We start from the raw sequence: 26,088 nt of genomic DNA, 5'->3' as shown, positions 1-26,088 counted from the left end.
ACCACGCCAGCCCAAAACCACTTAACCGGGTTCGTGATTATTACTACGGTACCGCTACTACGTCAATGCAAGCCATTTGATCTCCCTCCTGCGTCTCTCTACCTATGCAACTCTTGTGATTACCTATTAAATATTTAATATTCAAATGATCCCCACTCAATATCAAACCCCCCTTAGCCTTATGTTACTTACATGTAGGGCTGATAACCTTTCTATCGTATTCTCTACTGTCCACTCGGTAGCCGGGCTATTCCCTCGCTTCAACAACAAGAATAACGACAAGAATAACAAGAAGAATATTGTTAAGACAATTATGCTATATTATTATCAAACTACTTGAGATCGTCTCGCGTAGACTTAGACGATCTTTCCTCTGTTTTCTTTTTGTGCGGCAAAGCAGACCGAGGATTTATCCGTATCACAACCACCAGCTAAAAGGAATTTTGCCTTCGGTAGGATATATAAAAGCCAAGATGCATGGCGACTTCACATTCACGGTTAACAGCTACTTGACCAACCCCATTGTCAATATGATGCTTCCTTACCGCAGCCCTGGTTCGACTTCAGTCATGCAAACCCTTTCGCCAGAGCTGTCTCCTCCCGCAAGCGATTCTAGCCCTGTTGATTCAAGTAGCGTCTCGAGTTATGATGTCGAGCCTGTCAAGCCAACGGCAATACATATGCAGACTGTCTTCTCCTCGCAGACCGGAGAGGCTCATCCTTCGCAGCAGCATTCGGCCCAGGTATGGGAATCCCATAAAGCTGAAATACGGCGACTGTATTTAGAAGAGAACAGGCCACTGAAGGAAGTCATGGCGATAATGCGTCAAAAGGGGTTTCGGGCAACGTGAGTCGTCAAGTTTTAGTTTCCATCACCTCTTGTATACCCCGTTGGTTAACGATGGCTTGGCAGTGTCAGAATGTACAAATCGCGCTTCGACAAGTGGGGTTTTAGTAAAAATAACAGCAAGAAGGACGTTATCGCGATGTTACAGGTCCAACGTCAACGAAATGCTGTCGGCAAACGCACAGCCTTTCATCGCAACGGAAAGGAGGTGGCTATCGATGCTTACCTCAAGAGGAAAGGCATCTCGCAATACGATCTCGTAGAACCCGGTCTGGCCGAGAACCTCCCCGAGAACTTGCGCTGCCTTACACCACCTCCCGAAAGCCCCAAGGCCTTACATGCCCCAGGTAATCTATCGCTTCAGGAACTCGTCTTGCAATGCGCGAGAGATTTGGCCTGGAATTGGTACTGCCCGCCTGATACTCCATTAGTTGCTTGCGCAGCCCATTACCGTGGAGACGAGTTACGCTGTGCCATCACAGATATTACCAATGCGGACTGGCTATTCTCTGTTGGGCAGTATGAACGGGGTGGCGCAATGTGCGAGCAAGGTTTCAAGTCTTTGCACTTAGTTTTTAAAAAGCCATCGATATATGGATTGCTGCATTTGTTAATCACTGTGCTTGATGCCTCGAATAAAGGGGTTGTCAAGGAAATTTGGCGATACCTTTCTGCATACGCGTCTGCCGTTCGACTCGATGGGCCTATGGTGCGACTCTTTCAGGGAATGTGGAAATATCTTAGCACTCATGAGTATGAGGAATTCTGGGACTTTATTTTCGAGTGTACCGAAAAGCTCCTTCTAGTCGAAGAACATCATTCTGGCCTCCCGGCGGATACGCTACCAAGGCTTTATCCTATATTGTTCATCCCACGAGCTTACCAATACCAGTCCCAACCCTATCGCCGGCTTCAGAGCCGCTGCGACTTTCAACGGCTAGTCCAAGGGCCCATGCCAACGGCGATAGAGGAATTGACCGTTTTTCAGGCAACCGAACTACTCATTCTAGGAAACCAGACGTTGTGGCAAGGCGATCGCGTTTTCGAGCTTGCTAACACTGTCCTTGAGAACACGAAGGGCATTGCATATAACACCGAATTTTTCGTATACATCGCACTAACTTCGCTAGCCCACTACCACAGAAATCAGTTTTTACTGAAGAAGGATCCAATTTCTAAGGAATCAAACCACCAACTATCGGTACACTACCTTGAACAGATTGCCTCGGTGATGGAGGGTCAATGGGATCCCGACATGGGATACCTTCTCGGCGAATTGGAGCGATTGGAGCATTGGTATAGGGAAGCAGGCGACATTGCTCAAGCAGACGTCGCGCACATCAGATGGCAGAAAGCTTTGGAATCGATACCCAAGGATTTCGTTAGAGGGCAAAAAGGCATATTGCATTAGTTCCTGGAACACCAGGGGACAATACACCACCACTAAGTCGCGACATCTAGGAGCCTATCATGGAGATGGGTGGCTGTGTATATGTATAGACATATTCGTTCTTATAGGGATTTGCTTTTGGGTAGCGCCGGTGTTACGGATAGGTAACAAACTGCATGGCGCTGCGAGTCTCGATTTGCTCCTATTAGGGATAAGACAAATCTTGAGCCTGGTTAGAATCGTCTGCTTGCTAGCAGTCTGTATATATCTACAGAATACAGAATACAGAATAAAAAAACATTGCACATATTCAACACCAACTTCGATATAATACCTCTTTAACTATTTTGTGAAGCTGTCAATTTGAACTCGCGCACGACACATTTCGATTCTCTTTGCATCTGTGAGATACCGTCCTATCTGTTTGCCCAGTCAGAGGAGTTCCTTGTTGGAAAGACTGAGGGGGGCAGGGAGAGTTGGGCGAATCAGAGCGTCTAATACGGGCAAACCTGGAGCTTTACGGATTGCGCCGATGCGCAATAACGCAGCGATGTATGCATCTGCAGCCTCATGCGACAACTCATGAATATATATATATATATGTATAACATTGTAACCCTTGTCTACTTGTTCTTACTTTGAAACTCATCAATCAACCCCATTACTAACCTAACCTTTAGTCACTCATTTTCTCTTTTATTTCAATAAAGCCTATTGCCTCTTTGGTTCCCAAATCTCACAAGAACCCTAACCGATCTCAACAATCTCATATCAGAACTGAGAAGTCCTAAATGATTTGTCAGTTGGTTCATGGGAACCTTATGGCAGTCTATACGTGGAACTACTGCGACTGCAATCACGATTGTCATGGATAAAGAATACGATCACGATAGGGGCGGCACACAGTGCAATGACTTGGAAAGCCGTCCATGGTCTAAACGCCCGCCACAGCGGAGTGCTACAAACTCCAGGACAAATCAAGCAGAACAGACCTATATCAACGATGAACAGCATGTTCCCTCCCCTCTTCTCTCCACCCGACTCACCATGTCAATGTGTAGAAGTCTTGACTCTAAATCAAGATCCTTTCTACCATCAAATCAGATCGATACTATAACGCCACCACTAGTAAAGGAAGAGCTCAATCGAGCTATGCCAACACTCCCCGAATCTGTCCTCCACAACTATACCGCTCAGATTTTGGGTATCACCATCGACGATGTTGCTGGTCAGGAAAAAGACTCCCGGGAGTCAAGCCTGGAGTTACAAGTACCAGAGGCTCGACTTCTAAAAACGTTTATAACCCTGGTTCTCATTGGCAAAGTTGAAACGATCCCATTATTTATTGTCTGCGGATTTACGGATTCCTTGCTCCCAATCGGCCATGCTCACTTCCAGAATGAAAAAGCATCCCGATATCACCACTCATCACTAGTATTACTAGTCACACGGTGTTTCGACAAGTGGAAAATGTCTAGTATCGACGCCTTTATAAAGACTCAATGGGTAGTCCTGTCCCCATTTCTCAGCGCACCAACAGCAGATGTCTCTCTCTACGATTTCTCCGCGCAAACTATCCTCCCCATTTTCGACGATGACGCCGCAGCCACGTCCTCCATCAAAATCGGTGGCTACAGTACTGTTCGAAAAGTCAAAATCCATCATCGACATCGCGATTTTGGGGACAATCGGGTACGTACCAGAAGTTAGCTTATAGATGCGGGATCTAGCTGCTAAATACTTCCTAGGACAATACATACTTCGCTCTGAAAAAACTACGCTCCCAACAAATTGAAGACTTTCAGCGCGAAGTAGCCGCTCTAAGGCCATTCGTGATCTCCCCACACCCACACGTTGTTAAACTTCTAGCAGCGTTCCGGCACGAAAGTTCGTTCTACCTGCTCTTCCCATGGGCTGAAGGGGGAAGTTTGTACTCTTTCTGGAAAGATAACCCAAACCCAATCCTAGATGCGTCTCTCTCAAGATGGGTCTCAGAACAATGTCTTGGAATTGTCACTGCCCTGTGTCAAATCCATCATGGCCATTCTACACTCAAGGCAGGTTCATCGCACTACGGGCGACATGGAGATATAAAGCCTGCGAATATTCTTCTATTCCAAAAGAATATTCGTAGTAAAAATCTCGTTTGGACGCTCGGTGACTTTGGTCTTGGTATACTAAACCGCCAGATGGAAAGAAACAGAGGTGACCACCCTATCGGATTCTCGCCCACTTATAGGGCCCCGGAACTTGACATAAAAGGGACAATTGACAGCGCCTACGATGTTTGGTCCCTTGGATGCGTCCTCCTTGAGATTCTCACTTGGATGCTTTGCGGGTGGGAAGGGGTCAAGTCTTTCGCGCTCTCTCGAGTCGACGTAGACCAACGAACCGATAAAGCGAGGGATAGAGACGACGGGTTCTTTAGGATTGTCTCAAGACAAGGAGGTCCACCAGATGCACAGCTCAAAACCAACGTTGTTCTAGTAAGTCCTTCAGTCTCGGATATATGAGGTTTTCTACTAACAGCACAGTGGGTCAATAATCTCATCGCGGCAAAGGCAGCAAGTCCTTATATTACAGACTTGGTGAATCTCACACGAAATGACCTGCTCGATACTGACAGGGAAACAAGAGCCAGCATCTCGCGAGTGGTGGAGAAACTTCAATGTCTTCGACAGAGATGTTTAGAGGACCCAACGTACACGGTAGCTATTCCGCGGCCTCGCAAACCGCCGTGGCCAACCCGAAAGCTCACAAGCCTTCACCAAAACAACTCTTCAGTATTGAAAAGCAAAACCCAACCAACCATTTTCAAGATGGACCAACTACCAAGCCAAGGTAATTTTTGGACCAACTTCGGTGAATCTTGTGGCGGAGATGATGATGTTGCATTGTTCAATTTTTCTCCAAACGATATGATGCCTACAGAGGGTGTATCGGGTGGCCGTCAGTTCGGCGTACTACCTCATCGACACATCCTCCCTAAGGAGCAGACTTCTCCTACTCAAAGTATTCTCGGGGATCTAAAAAGCCGGAGACGAGTCTCCGACGATATGACCGGCCACGACAACATGAGCCACGAGCCGAAAAAGAAAAAAGTGCGTAAAAAAGGGGGTACACTAACGCAGAATATTTCCAAGGATAAACCACCAGATATTCTGGAGCATAACCTATTTCAAGCAAGCGGCTATGAAGTCGTAGAACGGTCGGGACCTGATGTAGAAGGGAAGCTATTCGCCTGTCCATTCTACAAACGAAATCCAGGGAAATATAACACGAAAGCTTGGAAAGCGTGCACCATACCCGAAGGTCGAACGATAAATAGATTGAAGTTAGTTTTAGCTACCAAATGCAGGAAAACCGCATGGTGTAATAATGGCTAACGGGACAACATAGAGAGCATATATACCGCAACCACTGTTCCGCCCGCCATCGGTGCGATCGTTGCTTGGACGAGTTTGAAAATATGTACGATCTCCAACAACACCGTCGTTCGGAGACACCTTGTCTAATACGAGATTCTCATAACTGTATCGACACTATTGATGAGACACAGAAAGGCGAGATCCGGAGGAAACAGCGTGGGATATCAGAGGAGGAGAAGTGGAAGAAAATATATAGGATCATATTCAAACTAGATCCGACTTCCGAGGTCCCATCACCTTGTAAGTGACTCAAAATTTGGTTTCATAACCTACCTTAAGTAGAGGATGCTAACATAGCTACCTACCTTTTATTAGACTGCGACGCGATTGAAAAGGAATCTGGAATAGGAGATGATCAAGACGGCACTGACACACTTGCCAAATTCGAGGCTTTCCTCCATCATCTAGCAGATAATGATCGCCGGAACGCGTCTGAAATCAACGGCTGCCTCGACCTCGTCAAGCGCTTTCGTCGAGAACATGCGCAAGATAAGCCAGTAGAGAACGTATTATCCGAGATGCCGCCTCTAACCTGTGACTATTCTGACACTACCGCCTGGACATCTGAATCGCAGGGGTTTCCATCATCGACACTAACAACCATAGACGACGACGACGACACGCATTCTACCGACTTCTCCACTGTCGGTACGGATCAGCTACCTGCCCCTCCATTCTTGGATGACTCGTTTGCGGCGCATTTCAACAAGGTCTTCTCATCAGACAAACCGTATAGTTTCCCGGACATCGTCGACTTAAGGGACGATGGTGGGACGCTACCAGGAGGATAGTTGAAGCCACGCGTCCTCCGTTTTTAGACGTGATTTTCCCTTTATGTCGAGATAACAATTATGGGTGTATGTGCTGTGCTTGCATGGGACAGGAGAAAAAGCAACGGTTTTATATATGGGAGGATTGGCTTCTGTTTCCTCCAAGGATATCACGAGTTATGAATACGGGTTAGGATTTTCGATATGGGGTCTGTTTTCTTTTTTATATTTCATGTCTCTTAATATAGGGGTAGTGGTGCGAATAGAATTACTTGAAATAAGTCGTGAGGTGTATTGTTTTGAGTATGACAATTGTGTTCTTTGTTATAAAAACCACACATGACTGAGTTATGTTTGAGGATACTTGGGGATTATCAATATCCGCGGCCTTCACAAGCTCGATGCAAATGTTTACCTATATTTAGTCATTTGTTAAATATTATTCCCTTCACTCTTCCGGTGGGGATGATGCAAAAAAAGCATGCGCTTATATACCTTTAACGCCGAACCAAATTCACAGTAACCCTAACACATGGGCCTCGTGGCGCAACGGTAGCGCGTTCGACTCCAGATCGAAAGGTTATCCGTTCAAATCGGGTCGGGGTCAAAGTTTTATTTTTTCATGCATCTGTGTATCTAGATCAGGGTGAATAGCCTAATATTCTTTCTTTTTACTTCAATGTAGTTTTAGATTTGTGAAGAACACTTGAAATACAAAAGGGTTAATTAAGCCTGCTTCTATTGCGAAAGGGAAAGCCAAAGGGAAAGACAAAGGGGAAATTTTAATTCAGACGGTGCGGTTCTAATAAGCCCCCTTTCCCCTATTTTCGTCATTGCTATACTTCCATATATTCACCTTTAACATTTGAAGCAGATATTGAAAAACATGACATAAGGAAGCGTAGAGAAATATCACAAGACTTGTTGGTCCAAAAATGAGCATCGGGACGAAGGAAAGTGTAAAGTGGCCGAAAAATATCTGCCTTCTAGCTACCGTATCCCACAACTCAGTATTCATGATGTCGAGCGCGCCGTCCCATTTCCATGGCCCGATGAGCCTGAACTTCGTGTTGAAGTTGGCGCTAAGCGCCCACGTAAGTGGCAGCTTATACCAGCCACCATTACCACTAGAGAAGCCAAGACGCAGGACGTCCCCGAACGACGGTGCAGAGCCCATGTCTAATGCAAGTTGGTATGCATAGCTCTCATGGTCAACACCGTAGCGGATCCTTGCATGCTCCTTGCGCACGAGCTGATAGTGTAGCTCGTCGTTAGGGAGTAGTGAACTCGCCACTCGTCCTGGCGCAAGTAGGTTGAGCACCCACAGCTGGGCCTGGAACTCGGCGAGTGGCGGAATTGCGCCTAGGTTGGGCCGCACGAAGCCGATGAAGCCTAAGGAAGGGTCTTCCCGAGGCCATATCTGCCGAACTAATTTACCTTCATAGTATCTCGGGTCGCGTCGATTATCTCCTAAAAAGGGGTATTGATGTGTGTACCCCGTACAGAAGATGACTACATCCGGCTTAATGTTCTGGTCCTTCATGTATGCGTACTCTGGCCTCTTGTTGTCCCTGAAGGTGACGGTGCCGGCCTCGTCAATCCGCTCCGGCCAAGGGGCCAAGTCAACTTGCCGGCCGTGGCAGATTTCTTCTGTGTTTGGCGTTCGGACTATCCACGAGCGGACGCGCTCCGGGATTCCCTTTGGTGCCTTGGGTTTCCAGACGGCATTAAAGTAAGGGCTAAGTTTATAACCCGATTTGTTGAAGAAGACTTTGCATATATCAGTACCAGTCTATGAGGAGTTTACCTACAAGTGTAGTTGGAAATAGTAGAAAGAAGACCTACTCTCTGAAGTTGTCCATCCCTTAGGCTTCCCCCCAATCCATTGATCTATTCCGTCGATAGTGCCCCACGAAGTCCAGAGAATGAACCTCACATAACAGTCATAATACTTCCATAGAGCATTGCTATTCCTCAGCCAGGGGTGCACGTATGCCGTATCAAAAAGGCTCGCCCGGGAGACATCGATTGGTACTTGAGGACGATCTAGGGGACTTCGCCGCCTGGAAAATATCAATCTGGGATTTGGGTTTCTCTACACGGTTTATGAGCCTTAGTTGCGTTGTCCGCATATGCATTTGTTGTGATTGTCCTACCTTTGGTGCGAAATGGAAACCGTCCCTATGACACATCACTACTCGCTTCGTTGGTGAAGTGACTGCAAGGAATGAGACGTCCGCTCCAGTCTCGCCACTACCTAGTATGAGCACAGTCTTCCCAATGCCGAACTGATCTTTTCTCTTTAGTTGTGACGAGTGAAAAACAACCGGTACTCTCTCGATGCCTTCGACTTTAGGGATGCTAGGCTCAACATGAAGTCCGGAACACACAGCCACTGCGTCGCATCCCCAACTGTACTGCTGTCCTCTTAGCAAGTATGTCACAAAGTGGCCGCCTTCTTTCCGGCCTTTTACGCTCTTCACCGTACACGAGAGGGTAATATGTGGCCATAAGTTGAAATGTGTACAATAATCATTGAGATACTCAATATAGCGTTCCGCACTGACGAAATCCGGCTCGTCATCCTTACATCGGAAGTCAGAGAAACTAGTGAGCTGTCTCGAGGATACTAACTAACAACCAAGCGTCAGTAAACTGTAGTGAACTTCTCACCCAAGAACGACTCAAGATAAACGATAAAGCGACCCGCCCCTACTTCAGCGTCCTCATAAGTCCTTGCTAGAAATGTGCCTCCTACCCCGGATTCGCTCTCAAAGAGGCGAGCTTCGACGGGTTCTACTCCTAGGGCGCTCTCTGCAGCTAGAAGATGCTTCAGCGTCACGAGTCCAGCGGGACCTGCGCCTATTATCGCGACCCGCATGCCTTCTGTCGTCTCCAGATGCGTGGTGCAAGATCCGATATAGTAGTAGATCCTGTGGCTGATACGGATGCAGTCCTACAACGTGTAAATCTGTCCATCTCCTCAAGACAAGCGAAGAAAAGGGCAGCAGGATCCCTCACTTAAAGGCGAGTAGGCAAACCTTTCGTATTACATCCTCGGCATCTAGCCGGCGATTTTGACTTCCTAGCTTCCCGAAGTCCTACATCCCTAGACGATCGCAAGAACTTTCTATTCGTCTTATATTTGATCTATGTTTCCCCATATCGTTAACTTCGGCAACAGTCCCATCGCCTATCCCATCACGAGGCGTGCAGACACTGTGCTCCCGTAATAGGAGTCTTTCGTTCCGAGAGCGGGTAGGCGAGACACGGGCGAGGCGTCGGCGAATCATAACCTCCATGGTCGCCGTTCCGCCAAGGAATGAGGCGTCTCTCGTCGTACACTACGATCTGGAATTGGTCGTGTTCGGGCTGGACGTCGTCTTGCATGAACATGTCTCACACCCGGGGTTTTCTGGCAGGATGTCTTGCTATGAAATGTGGACCTTATCGATCCTTACTCCTCTCTCATACCCAGTCTGCCAGCCTGCCCCCGCCATGATGATACCCATCTTCCTGATGGCTGATATCCAAAACTCCGGCTTTGGTGATGAAAACTAGGTGTTCTGAACACCCCACGGGATGCTAGAGGGCAGCCGCTTCTAAACGGGCTTTATAATAAGTGAGCAGAGCATCTCTACGTATCCTTCTTGTTTCTTACAACGTCTTATGTGAGACAGACGTGAATGTCGTTGTTTCTCAAGGATATTCGTGTGGCTGCAGCCACCGACCCATGGACGTGGCCATTGGACAACAACGTTGCATAAAAGTTGTAAAATAACTGGACCAAACGAATAAGCTACCAAAATATCACGAGCACAAGAGAATGGTGGAATATACCCGGAAAACTCCAAAGAGGATTTGATCGTAAACGAGCAAGTATATCGCCATCTACCGAAACTTTCACGGAATCGAGGTGGTGGTCTAGAGCTGCGAAAGGATGTATAGAAAATAGACTATTGCATACCTAAGCATGTTAGATACCTGGAGTAAGGGGCTGCGGAAACGTGACCAGATGTATACCCATCTATCTCCCTCACACTTGTCAAGCAACCTAGTTTAGTGCTTTAAAAAGCGCTTATGGTAGATCTCGTATAAAACAGGAGGAGGACACGTTTGTCGACCGCGCGTACATCAACCTTGGTCGAGGATAGGACTTCTCGGTAGTGATACATGATTAGTCTAGCATGCCGTCAAGTGATTCAGATGTTAATCATCACTATATGGACGACGATAAACCCCCCAGCATTTAACTATCTCTTCTAATATCGTATGACACGATTCTTCTGTCTCACAGGCCGGGTCATAGACCTGGGGTAATCTCCTCCCGACCCGAAGTGTTTCGGCTTCAGGCATATATATTCACTCACAACCCTTTCAGCATTGATTCCGACGGAACGCAGAGTGCGCTTCCCGATCTTCGTACTTGCGATTCTTTAGATGTATTAGGTTATAATAAACAAATTCCGAAATTCAGGAACGCATAGTACTAGTCGTATAACTATAGGACTGTCCGTGCTTGTTGAAGTTCGGTCCAAGTGTCCCCTACTTAATAATATTGCCATCATTCAGAATCTTGAATCTTAAAAACTACCTAATCATATAGACTCTTAAATGAGGAATATATATCACGGTTCTTGTCTGATGCAGACGGAGGTTTATTTATTGTCTTATTCTCCTTGAATCGATACACGGAAGGGTGAGGTGAGGCGCTCGAGGTCTAGATTTTAACATTAATACATGAAAGTTGAAAAAAAGGGGTTGGTCAGGACAAAGTACCTAGGTTAGCCATGTATATCAGCATTTAGATGGCTACAGACTTCATTAGCGGTGTCAACCCCTTTTTCCATCTGAATCACCATTAAATCCGCTTTCTGTTTCTGTTGCTATTTTGTTAGGGTATCATCTTAGCATCCTACTTTCACTTCTCAATTCTAAAACAGGATATAAATGCGGTTGTCTTCCACGTCTGGATATACCAATAAAAATCAGTATTGAAGTATGCTTAAGTATAACACATCATGTGTTCTTTCTAGAATAGAATCGGTTCTAGAATCGGAATATGCTCTTTGATGTCGTCACGGCTGGCCGATTTGACCCAACCTCAAAAGAGACAAAACTAATGACACAATTACAACCATATCAACTACATAAATCAATGTCTACTAGTGTACACTATACACTCTACTATACTTGGTATTTCGTAAGAGGGTCACACTGGCGGGCACACCGAACTCGCATCACGCAATCCGCGCGGAGCATGATGGAAGAATCGGGGTAGGCCAATGACGTTCTTGACAGTCACCTCTGTATTTATCTATATATTTCTAACCTAGCAGGCTAACAATCATCTTCAGCGTCCATCGCCCGGAAAAGAAAAACAGATAAGTGTCTCTCGTGTATAAATAAAATAATAGTCTCCTGGCTGAATTCATATTTTACGTTGATTCTTAATAATCACCGCATGGTTCTGTGGCTCGGAGGTGTCTACTCTACCAGAGGTTAACTATACGATACGAAAAATTCTTCTCAGTATTTTATCACTCAGATATAGGATTGAAAGTAGAGAATGGCGCCATCCAACGAGACCGGAGACGAGGCGCAGAAGTCCAAGAAACAGCTGCTCCTAAATGCCTTTGTGATGATGACGCCCGGGCATCTATCTCCAGGGCTATGGAAGCACCCTCGGAATCATACAGACGACTACAATAAGCTCAGCTTCTGGACGTCGCTTGCGCAGCTCCTAGACAAGGGCGACTTCCACGCCATGTTTATCGCGGACACTCTAGGCCCGTACGACGTCTATAGGGGCCCAGCTAACGTAGATCCGGTACTTGCCTCAGGCGCACAGTACCCAGTCAACGACCCGCTGTATGCCGTGCCGGCCATGGCGGCCGCGACGAAGAATCTGATTTTTGGTGTCACTGCCTCAACTACTTACGATGCGCCATATGCCATGGCTCGGCGATTCTCGACAGTTGACCACCTGGCTGAAGGGCGGGTAGCATGGAACATTGTGACCTCGTATCTCGAAAGTGCGGCCAGAAACTTTGGACTAGAGACGCAGATCGAACACGATGAGAGGTACCGAATTGCAGAGGAGTATATGGACGTAGTCTACAAGGTAAGAACCCAATTCGTTAACGCTTTGAAGAATCCAGCCACTTACTAGTTTTGGGTTGAAGCTTTGGGAAAGTAGTTGGAGAGACGATGCCGTTATTCGGGATCGTGAAAAGGGTCAGTTTGCAGTAGCAGGGAGAGTGCGCCCGATCAATCATAAGGGCAAATACTTTCAAGTACCGGGCCCTCACATTTCAGAGCCGTCTCCCCAGCGGACGCCACTTCTATTCCAAGCCGGGACATCCAAAGCCGGAACAGAATTCGGAGCAAAACATGCAGAGGCCGTGTTCATGGGCGGCCAGCTTCCGGAGCTGGTGCGAAAATCGGTTGACGCGCTTCGATCCACAGCCAAGACATTCGGCAGGGACCCGAACCACATCAAAGTGTTCACGGGCGTTACCGTTATTGTTGACGAGACGGACGAGAAGGCGCAGGCTAAATATGAAGAGCTTCTTTCGTATGGGGACCGCGAAGGCGCGCTTGCGTTATTCGGCGGATGGACAGGAAATGACCTGTCGTCGTTTTCTGACGACGAAGATTTAGTCCTCGTCGACAAGCCGGCGATTCGGTCTCTGATTAATCGATGGTCTACTACTGTACCCGGTACCGAGGGGCTAAAATGGACCAAAGCCCGAATTGTAGAATTCCTATCAATAGGAGGCATGATGTAAGTGAAGTTGACCCAGAATGGACATAGCCAGGATGGAGATAGGAGATAATTAGCTGACGGCTTGAATTCTACTATGTACAGGCCCAAGATCATAGGAAGTCCCAAAACTGTTGTGGACGAGCTGGAGAGATGGGCTGAGGTAGCAGATGTGGACGGATTCAACCTGGCGCACGTAGTGAACCCTGGCTCGTTTGAAGATATCATCGAGCTTGTAATTCCCGAGTTACGAAGAAGGGGGCTGTTCCGAGCAGAGGCTGAGCGGTCAGGGGTCACAGCGCGGGAGGTATTTTTCGGGCAGCCGCATCTTCTGAGCGACCATCCGGGCCACCAGTATAAATGGCCGATATCTTAAGTGTAGGTAGTCGTACATGTCTGCATGCGGTACCTAGGTAGGTTAGTACATAAGGTAATCTCTGATGAGCATCTGCTTCGTATTCAATCCGTAACTAAATTTGGTACCGTTGCGTCTGTGCCGGGAACCGAATATTTCAAGCTAAGGAAATTGAAGCTTGAAGGAAATAGGAAGGGTGAGTATGTATTATTCACTGAAAAAAAAAATTAAATAAAAATAAAAATAAAACTGTTGGATCCAATGACCTGCACCCTGACGTCGCGCAAGCTAAAAGGGTAAAAGGGACCAAACTCCCGGACCGTGACGTCAAATGTGTAACATGTACGAAATACATACATACATATGTAAGTAATACGACGCTAATATAGATTAGGGGACTCGGCGCCAAACTATCCTTCTCAGCTGCCCCTCGGCCCTCCTGAAGCTGCCTAGGTAGGTACCTACCTAGGCAGTAGGTACATGTACATACTTAAAAGCCAGAACCCACCTTGAGGTATCGTATTGTACATGTACCTAGCAACCCCTAAAGAGATTGCTTATAGCGCAGGTACCGATAGCTGCTCTGTTTCCCGTTTCCTCCCAAATGAACGCTTTTCTTCGACGACAACAGTAGCAGAGTGGCAGAGTGGCAGAGTGGCAGAGTGGCAGAGTTCTTCTAATAGGAGAGTGGCAGTGACTTGTTCCCTTTTTTGATTGCGTGTCATCCACTATCGAGTCGCAATTCGAGGCCTTTGGAATAAGGCGAAAATCGCATTGGCATTCGATCGATCAATATATGACGCCGTTGTAGTTTAGCGGTTATTTTATGTTATGTTATTTATTTATTTATTTTCCCATCGTTTCTATTTTCTTACATACCTACTTGAATATATATATAATTATTCGTTGACGAAGCACACCATACTAACATACATAGGTACCTTACATACCTACATACCTACATACACTCATTAACTAACTACCTCTAGCTATTCTCTTCGCCAACCTCTAACCTCTCTCCTGACTCGCCAAAGCTACATGTAGTCACGCTCTTGCAATAGCAGCCATAACCTTGGATACTTCGCTACCTTATTATTAGGGGGCTCGCACCGGTTGCCGTCTCCCTATCGATTATCCGCTCCCGAAACCTTGCAACCTCGAGGCCTTCCTTTTGGCCGTCGCGCGAAGAAATATACACAATGTCCTCCACCAATGTCGAGACGAATGGTGGTCACGATCATATCCTACGTCCGCGACCGCGGAAACCCCAACATGCCCAGGTTGCCGAGCTTGTTAAAGAGCATAGTGGTGTTTCTGCTAATGCTAATGCTAATGCTAATGGAAATGGGAATGGGAATAGTAATGGACACCTCGAGGCGCCCGTAGAAGATACTGGCTCAGGCATGACAAGGTGATTACTTATTATAATAATTATTATTATTATCGTATAAAATCGACCTAATCTAACTTGAATTCCCTTATTCCAGTGGCCGCTCGACACCTATCCCCGAAAATGCTCCCGCATCGACAAAAGCTCTGTCTAGTGCACGGAAACAAGTTCGAGCGGAGCAGCGACGGCGTATCTTCCCAACCATCGAATTCGCCTCGCGCGTCTCTCACTTCGATCCCGAATCCGACTATCGCGACTTTCATGGCTTCTTCAACCTATTCTGGATTGGCCTGGCTATCATGGGAATCACCACCATGTTGCGCAACTATAAGGATACTGGATACCCCTTGCGCGTCCAGATCTGGACCCTTTTTGCCGTCAAGTTGTCCCATCTAGCTGTCGCCGATTTCTCCATGGTTGCCAGTACCGCCGTTAGCTTGTCTCTACATAAACTATTTAGGAGTAGCCAGGGACCACTGAGGTGGAAGAAGGGTGGGATGGCCATCCAAAGCATATATCAGGTTGTGTGGCTTGCATTTTGGATCGCTATCCCCTTTATTCTCAATTGGACTTGGACTTCCCAGGTATTTTTCCTGCTACATACCATGGTTCTGCTCATGAAAATGCATTCCTATGCCTTCTATAATGGCCATCTTTCGGAAACGGAAAAGCGACTGCGCGCTCTCGATGAGCCTCACAGCGCTTCGAAGGCCCCGGCATATGTTTATCCTTCGGTTGATAACCCAATGGGCGAATTAGTGCACAAGGAGATGAAGGTTGATAGCGATGAGGAGGATGAGGGTCTGTCGCAGTTACGCGAGGACTTGGCTCGCGAGTTGACGAGCCCCATTGGCAACGTGACATACCCGCGAAACCTGTCGTGGCCGAACTACGCCGATTACCTTCTCTGTCCGACGCTGTGCTACGAACTCGAATACCCGCGCAAGGAATCCGTCAACTGGACATCGCTTATAGCCAAGATAGTCGCGACCTTTGGCTGCATATTCCTGTTGACCATCATTTCGGAAGAGTTCATCCTTCCCGTGCTGCAAGAATCCACAGTCCGACTAGAGAACAGCTCATCTGTAGCCGAGACGTTGCTCATCCTCTCCGAGAACATCTCGTGGCTTCTGTTCCCCTTTATGTTGACTTTCCTGCTGGTGTTTCTCGTCATCTTTGAGTACATCCTAGGCGCCTTTGCCGAGATCACCAAGTTCGCGGACCGTCACTTCTATAGCGACTGGTGGAACAGCACCGACTGGATGGAGTTTAGCCGTGAGTGGAACGTGCCGGTGTACTCGTTCCTACGGCGCCATGTATACGCAACATCGAAGCCCACCATCGGCCGTAGCAACGCGACAGTTATTACGTTCTTAATCTCAGCCATCGGTCACGAAATCGTCATGGCCTGCATCACTAAGAAGCTTCGTGGCTACGGGTTTATTTGCCAGATGTTGCAGTTACCGATTGTCATACTGCAGCGAACGAAATGGGTGCGCGCCCACAAGACAGCGAATAATGTGCTTTTCTGGTGTAGTATGATCATGGGCCTGAGCTTGGTAAGTTGTGATACATTATACTCTTGAGTTTCTGAAACGAGAAATACAAACTAACAGGTATAGATATGCTCACTCTACGTGCTGGTTTGATTAGAATCATCAGGTAGGCAATTCAAGTATAAAAAGGGGGGAGAAACCCAAAGGTTAAAAAAAAATAAGGAGGTGGAATACGTCGTATAAAATATACCACAACAAGCAATCAAGCACTTGAACACACCGCCCAAATCATATTACTAGCATCATGCCATCATACCATCATACCATCAGTTGATTTCTGCATGTCATTTCGGATATACCCCTACTCTCATATTTGTTATCAATAGGCTTAGCATAACATACCTCAGCGTGTAACCTACATTCCGTTGATTTATTTTTTTAAGCGGTAGTTTAATAGTAAAATATTTAAGAAACAAGTGAACATTATTAGTTGATATGTTAGCTAGAGAGTAATTCAAGTGCTAATGTTCTAGTTTAAGCATTGCCTTAAGAGTAACTACCTGTTAAAGAGGTAGTAACTAATAGATATACAGTAAGGTTCTGTTACCGACCCCCCTAAGTGTCGAACTAAGGGCCGATACAAGCCGCATAGAGTTGCAAAGTGCTGGCAAATCAAGTATCGGCTTTCAAATTTTAGATTGCCTCTTAGTAGGTACCTACCTACCTAGGTACCTATTCAGCAACAAACGAGCATTTGATTCGCCAAAACTTTTACTATCCAAAATAACTCAAGTCAATTTCGAAAAAGGTAACAATTCTGAAAATAATTTAGTGGCTTCGTTGGATTGGGCTCGCAAAAGATAGTCCGGCGTTGTCGCATTCACAACGCTGGCATTTCGCGATGGCTTCCCAGCAAGATGGACACACGGTCTTTATGACCGAACAAGAAGCAGGGCGCATACGAAATATCGCCAAAAACAGGCTGAAGAAGTGTGCCGAACTTGCTGGTCGTGTGCGGGAAAAGAGAGATGTGACAGCCGCCAAACAACAAGCGACTGGCGCATCTCTTATGGCCGATATGGGCGCGCCAGATCCTGACTTGGCGCAGACGAAAGGTCGAGCAGGCACATTCCCAGCTCTCCCCGTAGGACAAGTATATCCGCCTTGTACCATTCCGCTCCAGGACCTAGAGCCCATCAAGTTGGTCGATCTCCAAATAGAAACCCATCATCGTGGCCGTCGGCTCACTGTAAAGCGCGCGAGCCCAGTGGTTCCGCTTATAGCGAGGCCGTGGACCATGGTGCAGGAAGAAGGAGAAGAGGATATGGAGCGTCTAGAACTGTGCTTGCATAAGTCGAGACATGGCGAAGAGGTGCTGGAATCGGCATCCATCTTTATCATAAAGGAACCTTACTTTACTCTTACCGACCAGAGTGAACCCACGATCCGGGTTGACCATCCTTCAGATATAATCGTTTGCCGGGATGAAGTAGGTCAGGCTAAAGACGCGGCAGAAGCAGAGAAGATTGCTAAGACTTGCAAAGACAAGGGCAATGCGGCCCTCGAGCAGCAGAAATTAGCCCTGGCTCACGCAAAGTATACCGACGGCCTCAAAGCTGCCAGACAAAATGTTGTATCTGAAACTAACCCCGACTTGGCCCGTGATCTTTTTCGCAATCGAGCTCATGTTAACCTTCTTCTAAACCAACTCGACGAGGCAAAGAGTGATGCAAAGGCTGCTCTTATCGGCAAGGGTGATGAGCGATCCAAAGACCTTGACAGCAAGGCATATTTCCGGGCTGGTTCTGCAGCATACAACCTCGGCGAATATGAGGAAGCGAAGGGCTTCTTTGAAGAGCAACTCAAGCTTACCCCTGATAACAAAACAGCGGCTGCTTACTTGAAAAACATTGAGGTGCGCTTCCGCGAGCAAACCACGGGAGCATACAATTTCAAAAAGATCAGAGCCAACCTATCCAGAGCTCGTCCACGTGTTGACGCCGCAAGTTTCCTTGGTAACACAAAGGTAGAGGAGAGCAAGGGACGAGGACGTGGCTTGTTCGCGACCCGTGATATTCCTTCCGGGGAGATAATCATATGCGAGAAAGCGTTCTGCGTGGTTTGGGGCCACGAAAAACAGGCTATGACAGCCATGACATACGACGTGCGGGATGACAAAATCAGGGTGTCACCCGTCGGTCTAAGCAAAGCTATCGTGCAAAAGCTTCTCAGCAATCCATCCCGGATCAAAGAAGTAATGGATCTATATGGTGACTACCAGGGAGACGGCAGCAATGTGCCCAAGGCTGGAGATGGTTCCGTGGTCGACACCTTCCGAGTTCACGACATCGTATCTCGTAACGCATTCGGTCCGGGCAGCCAATTCGGAGACGAAGGTGTTAGTAACGCGAGTACGGGTCTCTGGATCTGGGCCGCATACATCAACCACTCATGTGTCGCCAATGCCAAAAAAGAATATGTAGGCGATTTGATGGTTCTCCGCGCTACCCGGCCCATCGCTGCCGGTGAGGAAATCTTCCACAGCTACGACGAATCGAGCGACTACGACGCGAGGCAAGCAGCACTAATGACAACCTGGGGCTTCGAATGCAGCTGTCCGCTCTGCGCCGCAGAAAAGACAGATGCCCCCGCCGTGCGCAAGAAGCGGCGAGATCTAGCAGATGATGCAGACCAGTTCGTGACAACAGAGCATTATCTCGATGCGAAAAGACTTACCATCTCGAAGGCAAAACGACTTGTGAAGGCTATTGAGGACACGTATGATGAAAACAAGTACAAGGGCTTGCCTCATTTTGCGTCGCAGAAGATTCAGGAGTGGCTTGCTTTAGCGAGCCAGAAACGATAGCCTTGATGTATGCGGAGCTATATAGAATAACAATTTTGAGTTATCTCGACGAAATTCGTATTTTGTGAAAGATTGTATTTTCACTTAGTTAGTGAATATAGCTTCCTTTATGGCAACAATCTTTCGAGTATATCACGTCTTAGGTACTGACAGTATAAGGATAGAACTAGTTTAGTTCCTCAACGTCTAAAGACTAGAAATAAGTTCTTTTACTGGTCTAAAAGCTAATATAAGATATCATGTCCCGAGTTCGGTGCAGCAATATAGGGGCTATATCCGGTGTCTCGAATATCTCATAACGAGTCTAACGTATTATTTCCGGTTTAGATACACTAATACGCACGGATCGATATTTGTCTTTATACTACGTACTAAACTACAATTCAGTTCAAGGACTTCAACAACCCGTACCCGTCAAAACCATTCGCCAATGCATAGGCGGTGTTTCACACGGCACCTTATAGACCACTCTGCTGAGGATGACGGCCTAGAAGCTTACAAAGAGCAATTGGCGGTGAGACTAGTTAGAATATGTAGTAGTATTTCTATTGTATATTCTATACTTACTAGCTGTTGTGGATCCCGTTCGCCCGAATAGCGTCGAGAAATGTAATCCCGTTGCTTTTCCTAAGTGAGTTATATATCTGCCTATTCGGTATCCAGCCGCCAATTATACGAGAGGAACAAAAAAATACGCGGTTTCTATTCGTACATACCTTCTTACATTTAGTACCTGTAAATACTTAGATTAATAACGAATCATACCGGCGTTCCGTAGAAGCAATACTTTAGGAAAAGACCCCGAGACCCTTCCTAAGACGTGCATAGGACTCCATTGTATACAACATGGAAAATCTCCATAGTTATTCTAATGGATACCTTTAAAATACCCCCTTTCCTAGTCCCTTATACATACGTCCCAAAGAGGCACCCCGGGAGTGTGGAGTCTCAATCTGGTCTTAGTAGAAAGACCCCCAGGGGCCGACCCCTTTTGCGGCTGTATTAGTGACGTCCTATCGAATTCCAGACCTGTCAAAGTTGTCAGCCAATAATTCCTCGACTGCCTACTATCTTTCATCATACATGAACGGGGCTACGTCAAGCAGCAGCTCAAGGGGAACACGAACACCTAGGCAAGTATGGAACCCGGGGCTTGGTATCCTATAAGATCCGCCCTCTTGCATCATCAAGGCACGTGCGGCGGCGAGGCCAACAGCCCAGCCAACGACGAGCCATCCACGTAGACGGCACCAAGGTCGGCCACGCATTTTTTCGATGGACCTATATATAGCTTGTGTTGATCACGTTCCGCCTCCGCAAATGGGGAATGGGGAATTCTGGGGACGTGCGCCGTCTCCGCAAGGTGGCTTCGGCTTTCATCCGACGAGATCTGTAATAACTAGCGATTGTCTAGACTCTATGTATACCTCTTGGCTTATAGTCGTTCAACCTATCCAAGCTGAAAACTCTCGCCCAGCTGACCTATTATATCCACTTTACAATCAGGGGACCTATTGCTCCCGTGTCTGTGCTTCACAAATAACCAAGTTGTTTACGAAAAGTCGGTGTTGAATTTGCCTCTTGTTTACTTGAAGAAAGGGATTATAGGTTAAGTACATTCAGTCGGAGAGAATCCCGGAAACGAGTCATTGATACCGCCTATTAATTCCGTCGTCGTCATCATCATCATCATCGCCCCCGTCTTCGCTGATATCCACCATGTTTCAATTCCTATCCTCCTCTAGTCGGTAACCTTTCGCGGAGATAACCATGTGGCAAAGCAAACAGCCAGCTACGTATGTGTAAGGTATGCAGGCAACGTTACGTGTGCGAGCCGAGTCGGCATCCGACGCCATCAAAGCGCCCGTGCAGCGAACAACACAAGACGCAGCGAAGAAGGAAGAATAAGAAAGAAACGAGAAACTTAAGTCATCGAGATCTTCCGAATTGAAGACCTCCGGAAATTCCCGAGCTCCGAAGATATCGGCCCTCGTCCCGGAGTCCGGCCTTCTAAGTCATCTTACAGGAGGAAAGTGTTCGGAGGAGGGAAGGAAAAGAGGGGCTTTTGTAGCTGAATACCTACATGTAAGTACCTAAGGTTTATTGTTTAATAATATGTTGTAGCACTTGGTATTATGTCGACTTATGAAAGCATAGAGTAGGCAAAAATAATGATGTTAAATATGTTGATTAAATATGCCTTGTGATCTAATCAAGTTCTATTATGTTGAAGTTGGGCAAACTATCATACGAGAACATACGTGAAACAACAGCTGAGATAGTTTGCTCAGATATATTTGCGTATATTACTTACCAAGTAGGTAGGTAATTTTTCATTCTCTTCAAATATTAAGCCTACATAATTTCTAGAGGTAATAATAATAGCAGAGACAACTAAGTTCTAACACCAGATAGTTAACTAACTATATCACAAACATCTTATCATTTATAATACCCTCTTAGGAATCGCATCTTTGTGTTTATTTGCGAAGACAAGAATCACACGGGCTCTTATCATACATAACCTACGATGTAGTATCATATGGAAGCAAATCCCGCTTACTGGGCGTAGTCTAGGACTGACTGCTTAGAGATAATCCGGATTACTTAGCTACCTACCTAAGGCACCTAACCTTTATGTATACGTGGCCCATGGTTCGGTCAACGTTGAAGTCACAAGACAAACTATTTTATGCAATCTATTCTTTAATTAGACAGGACAAGAGTAATCAAGGCCACGTCATTTGTCATAATAACACCAAGTATTCTAGGCGATGAGAGCAATAGGCCCTTGCTAACATGTATTTTTGTCCATACGATAGCGTTTCGTCGCGTACATCTGTATCTTCATATGCGTAACCTCCGTTGGGCGCGGCAAACTATCGCGATGTCCTGCCCACCCAGCTGCCGCGAATGCTACCACCATTCCTTGACTACATAACGCCTCGTAAATGAACGAAGGGACGACATAAACAACAATAATAAAAGACATCAACGGCGTCATGCTTCGATCCATCACGGGAAAAAAAAACCCACTCCCGACCAGCCTGTTTCCTGGTTTCTCGCTCCTTAATATGCAAGTTATGTATATATATAAAACGTAAGATTGTAGGGAAATGATCATAAAGAATGAAGATCCAAAAAAAAAAACCAATAAACATCTCTCGTAAAACTCATAAGGCCTGGAGAGGCGGAGACGGCAAAGCTTGTTCGCTATTGGGGGTCAAGTAGGTAGGCAGGTGAGATGGGTTATGAAGCTTTGTGATTGGCTGACTGAGTTCGGTATGTATGACCAAGGGAGGTTGTGCCATAAGCTCGTGCTCAGGTAACAATTGAGCCTCAGAAGGTTGGCTTGCCTCGCATAGAGGGAACCTATCGAGCTATCCCGTCGAGCTGTAAGCCGAGCCGAACCACAAAAGCCCACGCTCATCCCTCGGAAAATTTCATGGGACCCCCCCCCCCAAAAACGAAATCTCTCCCAACTTATCTCCATCTCGTTTCTTCTTAAGACCGTTGAAAGGACATCAAGTCGTTACTGTATTTCAAGAAGTTTCTTTAACGGGCACTGTATCGAAAAACGCCCTAGCTACCAAGAACGCCGAACTCGAGCTGTGGAAAATATGAGATAGAATGGCGATGAGAAAAGCCTCATCATAAATATTTGATTATGACAAACCGCAATATTCTGATATCCATCGAAACGATGATAGATTGCTTGTTACCGATAAATCTTGTCCGAGCTGGAGACATTGATTGGGTTCAAAGTCAATTACAACTTCTTGGAACGATTATGTGAACACCTCTTCCCGGAATGTCGAGTGAGGAACATCGGCATACTTAATGTCTTCGGCTTCGAACGTGGTCGCATACTTGACATTCGGAAATGGCGACTGCACCTCATCCTCATAGCTTCCATGCGCATAATAGCCTGGTCGAGGTTCCGTACGGCGCGCAGAGCTATTAGGCATAGGATAAGACGTCTTCTTCGAGCTCCTGGGTGACTCTTCTGGGAAATATTCTTGTACTGGGATAACCCTCCTGCTTGAGTCTACCGTATATCGCTTGGTGGACTGCGTCGGCATGGCCTCCGGGGACTGTGTACGCCGACCACGACGATGCCGTCGGTCTCGATCATCTTCCGAGGACTCGTCTGAATAGAGGCGAGCATGGCGCGAGCGACTCCGGTCGCGGCCTAAATTAGAACCTGGCATCCAAGTCGATGCACGTTCTAGACCGGGAGCAGGAGGCGGTCGAGAGTAATTATCAGTATTTGAGCGGCTCAGAGGAATTCGGTGAGAATCGCTCTGTATGGGTATTGGCATAGAAGGAGATTTCTGGAAAGAGGGTATTACTCGGGCAGTGGCAGTTGTTGGAGAGGCATCCACAATAATTGCCTCTCGAGACGACCCCGCTTTCTTCTGGGATTTCTCCTTCGAAGAACGAGGGGTGTCATGCGACATGCGGCGGGGCTTTGTCGAAGGCCTCTTCGTAGGGTCTTCATCCAGTGGTACATCCCTAGGATTGGCCATAGGCGGGGGTGCAAACGCCGAAGCAGCAGCCGGCGGCGGCGTTGGCACGGCGATCGGAGCGATATGCCGAACCGAGAATTCCGGATGATATGTCTGCGCCCGGTTGAGCGTTGGTGGCTTTCCACCGGATCTGCTCAGATACCGAATCGCAGACTCCAAAGTTTCCGAATTCTTCCTTTCGCGATCGGTGGTTGGCGGCGGTGGACGACTTGTTTCCCGAGGCTGGGGAGCACTGGGTACCTCTTCATACTTCCGACTACTACTGGGCTTCTTCTTCTCCGACTTAGAAGATGACGTCGTATAGATGACCTCTTCTTGGTCTTCTGGGCATACTTCTATGTAGGGAGATTTGTGACGGCGATGCTTGTCTTCAGTTTCCTTGCGACGGTCCTTATCGGATCGCTTCTTGTCCTCCTTTCGATCATCTTTGCGCCGTTCTTTCTCCTTCTTAGCTGCCTCCTTCTCCCTCTCTTTTTCCCTTAGCGCTTCACGCTCTCGGTGCTCTTTTAACCGCTCTTCCCTTTCTCTTTCCTTTGCCTTGTCCTTCTCGCGGCTCCATTCTTCATCATCCCTTCGTCTCCGACGCTCGTCATCTTTCCTAGAGGGCTTTTCTCTCTCATACTCATAGCTCGCCGTCTTCCTCGCGTAACGAGCCTTCTCATCAAATTTTCTAGCGTGTAGATCTTCATCCCAGGAGCGGGATGGAGGCGTATGGCCATAGACATTGTGGGAGCTGGGTGAGCCAGCAAATGTTGTAGACCGCGGTTCAGCTTCGCGAACGTCAAAGTGGTATTTGGTTTCGGAACGCTTCGAAGTACGAGGAGACGACGTTGAGGTCGACGCCATTCCCCTGTCTCTTCTCAGCTCTTCGAGTCTGACTTTATCATCGTATCTGGACCGTTCGGTCTCGTTGCTTAGCAGTTCGTAAGCCTGCTGGACTTGCTGAAATTCCTTCTGCTTCTCTTCCTTCAGCTTTGGATCTTGGACTTTGTCGGGATGGCATTTCAGCACCAGCTTCCGGTGGGCAGATCGGATCTCTGATAATTGAGCGTCTTTGGATACACCGAGGATCTTGTATGGGTCAGGTGGGAGAGACGACATGATGTTGAAGAGTTGTAACTGTAGAAGAAGTGAAGTGAAAGAAGGAGGCGTGTCGCAACGGTCCTAAAGAAGTAGAGCTTGGTGGATATGTTGTTTGGTGGTAGTCGCTGGGACGACCAGAAAAGACGGTGACGAGAGAAAGTGGAGAATTATTGCATATAAGGCGGGACTGCGGTGAAGGTAGATGGGGATTCCGACTTGAGACGCGGACTCGTAAGACGGAGAATAAGTAATGATAGATTGAACGTAATAGTTGCAATGATAGCAATGATAGCAATGGTAGTAATGGTCGTAATGGTCGTAATGGTCGCAATGGTCGCAATGGTCGCAGTGACAATAAAATGGTAAAATAATACAATGACCGTTTGTAGTTGCACGAGCCTGGATCTGGAAACGAAATGGAGAGAAAATGGAAATAAAAAAAGTCAGAAGTCAGATTCAATTAAGAACTGACTGCGACTAGGTAATTCGAATGACGGACCATCACTTTGGCGAACGGAGAACGGTCGGTCTTGTGGAAGAATGGCGTGTCAACACAGTTGGGTGGATGGTGGTTTGATGAGGTCACGGAAAGCGAATTGCGGATTGAGAACTTGGAAAGGGAGAGTGAGTGAGAGTGTGAGTTGAATGTAAGAAGGAGGGGTATGGGAAGGGGTGATGTTGATGATAGATAGACGGGGGGATGCCAGATGGGGGGGGCTCTTAGAATAGTATGGGCTTAGTTGACAAAGTGACAAAGTAACAAATTGACAAGGTGACAAGGTGACAAGGACGTTTATTTGAGGCTTGACGAATTGGCTCTTTTTTAGAATACCTGACGGGTAGATCGTATCGTAAGGGTAAAAAAAATGGTACCTACCTATATGTAGGTACCGCTAAGAAAAAGTAGTGCAGCCACTCCTGGCCACTCTAGCCACTTTCTATGGGTTAAAGGGGAGGGGAGGGGATTGACGAGACAATGCGACGGACGATGGCGGATTTTTTAGGATTCGCCTGATGGGATCCAGAAGAGGGATCGTCTGGTCCTCCTCCTGATGACAAGCGGGAGGTCCGGTTACTCTTTAGCGTGTTTTCGTTGGCGTGCCTAGGCTACTGGGGAAGGTCTAGAGGGGAAAACACGCCTGAAGAGGCAAGAGAAGGGGAGAAATCT

General features: G+C 47.0%; 7 protein-coding genes and 1 non-coding gene across 8 annotated transcripts; 6 read left to right on the top strand and 2 right to left on the bottom strand.

The window, feature by feature from the left end:
* Nucleotides 1-721: 721 nt before the first annotated feature.
* Nucleotides 722-2,546, top strand: F4813DRAFT_372829 (uncharacterized protein). The gene has a single exon (XM_049244743.1). It carries the CDS (start codon nucleotides 921-923, stop codon nucleotides 2,256-2,258), a length of 1,338 nt encoding a protein of 445 aa, XP_049095994.1. The 5' UTR covers nucleotides 722-920; the 3' UTR covers nucleotides 2,259-2,546.
* Nucleotides 2,547-2,741: 195 nt separating this feature from the next.
* Nucleotides 2,742-6,901, top strand: F4813DRAFT_372828 (kinase-like domain-containing protein). The gene is made up of 5 exons (XM_049244742.1): nucleotides 2,742-3,929; nucleotides 3,986-4,723; nucleotides 4,772-5,571; nucleotides 5,637-5,905; nucleotides 5,981-6,901. The coding sequence occupies exons 1-5, from the start codon at nucleotides 3,048-3,050 to the stop codon at nucleotides 6,454-6,456; spliced, it is 3,165 nt and encodes a 1,054-aa protein (XP_049095993.1). The 5' UTR covers nucleotides 2,742-3,047; the 3' UTR covers nucleotides 6,457-6,901.
* A 69-nt stretch (nucleotides 6,902-6,970) lies between these two features.
* F4813DRAFT_t131 lies at nucleotides 6,971-7,042 on the top strand. The gene has a single exon. It is a non-coding gene; the product is annotated as a tRNA-Trp (tRNA).
* A 195-nt stretch (nucleotides 7,043-7,237) lies between these two features.
* F4813DRAFT_382953 (FAD/NAD(P)-binding domain-containing protein) lies at nucleotides 7,238-9,316 on the bottom strand (the record flags this gene model as incomplete). The annotated part of the gene is made up of 4 exons (XM_049245876.1): nucleotides 7,238-8,205; nucleotides 8,281-8,530; nucleotides 8,592-9,068; nucleotides 9,152-9,316. The coding sequence occupies 4 exons, from the start codon at nucleotides 9,314-9,316 to the stop codon at nucleotides 7,238-7,240; spliced, it is 1,860 nt and encodes a 619-aa protein (XP_049095992.1).
* Nucleotides 9,317-11,860: 2,544 nt separating this feature from the next.
* On the top strand, nucleotides 11,861-13,414 carry F4813DRAFT_239765 (Nitrilotriacetate monooxygenase component A/pristinamycin IIA synthase subunit A). The gene is made up of 2 exons (XM_049240008.1): nucleotides 11,861-12,559; nucleotides 12,621-13,414. Exons 1-2 carry the CDS (start codon nucleotides 12,005-12,007, stop codon nucleotides 13,224-13,226), a joined length of 1,161 nt encoding a protein of 386 aa, XP_049095991.1. The 5' UTR covers nucleotides 11,861-12,004; the 3' UTR covers nucleotides 13,227-13,414.
* A 775-nt stretch (nucleotides 13,415-14,189) lies between these two features.
* F4813DRAFT_372820 (MBOAT, membrane-bound O-acyltransferase family-domain-containing protein) lies at nucleotides 14,190-16,918 on the top strand. Its single transcript, XM_049244741.1, has 4 exons — nucleotides 14,190-14,493; nucleotides 14,546-14,967; nucleotides 15,044-16,505; nucleotides 16,569-16,918. Exons 2-4 carry the CDS (start codon nucleotides 14,756-14,758, stop codon nucleotides 16,593-16,595), a joined length of 1,701 nt encoding a protein of 566 aa, XP_049095990.1. The 5' UTR covers nucleotides 14,190-14,493; nucleotides 14,546-14,755; the 3' UTR covers nucleotides 16,596-16,918.
* A 177-nt stretch (nucleotides 16,919-17,095) lies between these two features.
* On the top strand, nucleotides 17,096-19,380 carry F4813DRAFT_372816 (SET domain-containing protein). Its single transcript, XM_049244740.1, has one exon. It carries the CDS (start codon nucleotides 17,344-17,346, stop codon nucleotides 19,306-19,308), a length of 1,965 nt encoding a protein of 654 aa, XP_049095989.1. The 5' UTR covers nucleotides 17,096-17,343; the 3' UTR covers nucleotides 19,309-19,380.
* A 3,716-nt stretch (nucleotides 19,381-23,096) lies between these two features.
* On the bottom strand, nucleotides 23,097-24,938 carry F4813DRAFT_393174 (DnaJ-domain-containing protein; the record flags this gene model as incomplete). Its single annotated transcript, XM_049247381.1, has 1 exon — nucleotides 23,097-24,938. The coding sequence occupies one exon, from the start codon at nucleotides 24,936-24,938 to the stop codon at nucleotides 23,097-23,099; it is 1,842 nt and encodes a 613-aa protein (XP_049095988.1).
* Nucleotides 24,939-26,088: the final 1,150 nt, after the last annotated feature.

The sequence above is a fragment of the Daldinia decipiens genome, assembly GCF_022478715.1.
Source record: "Daldinia decipiens strain CBS 113046 unplaced genomic scaffold F4813scaffold_41, whole genome shotgun sequence".
Lineage (NCBI taxonomy): Eukaryota > Fungi > Ascomycota > Sordariomycetes > Xylariales > Hypoxylaceae > Daldinia > Daldinia decipiens.
This window is presented reverse-complemented; position numbering and strand designations above follow the sequence as displayed.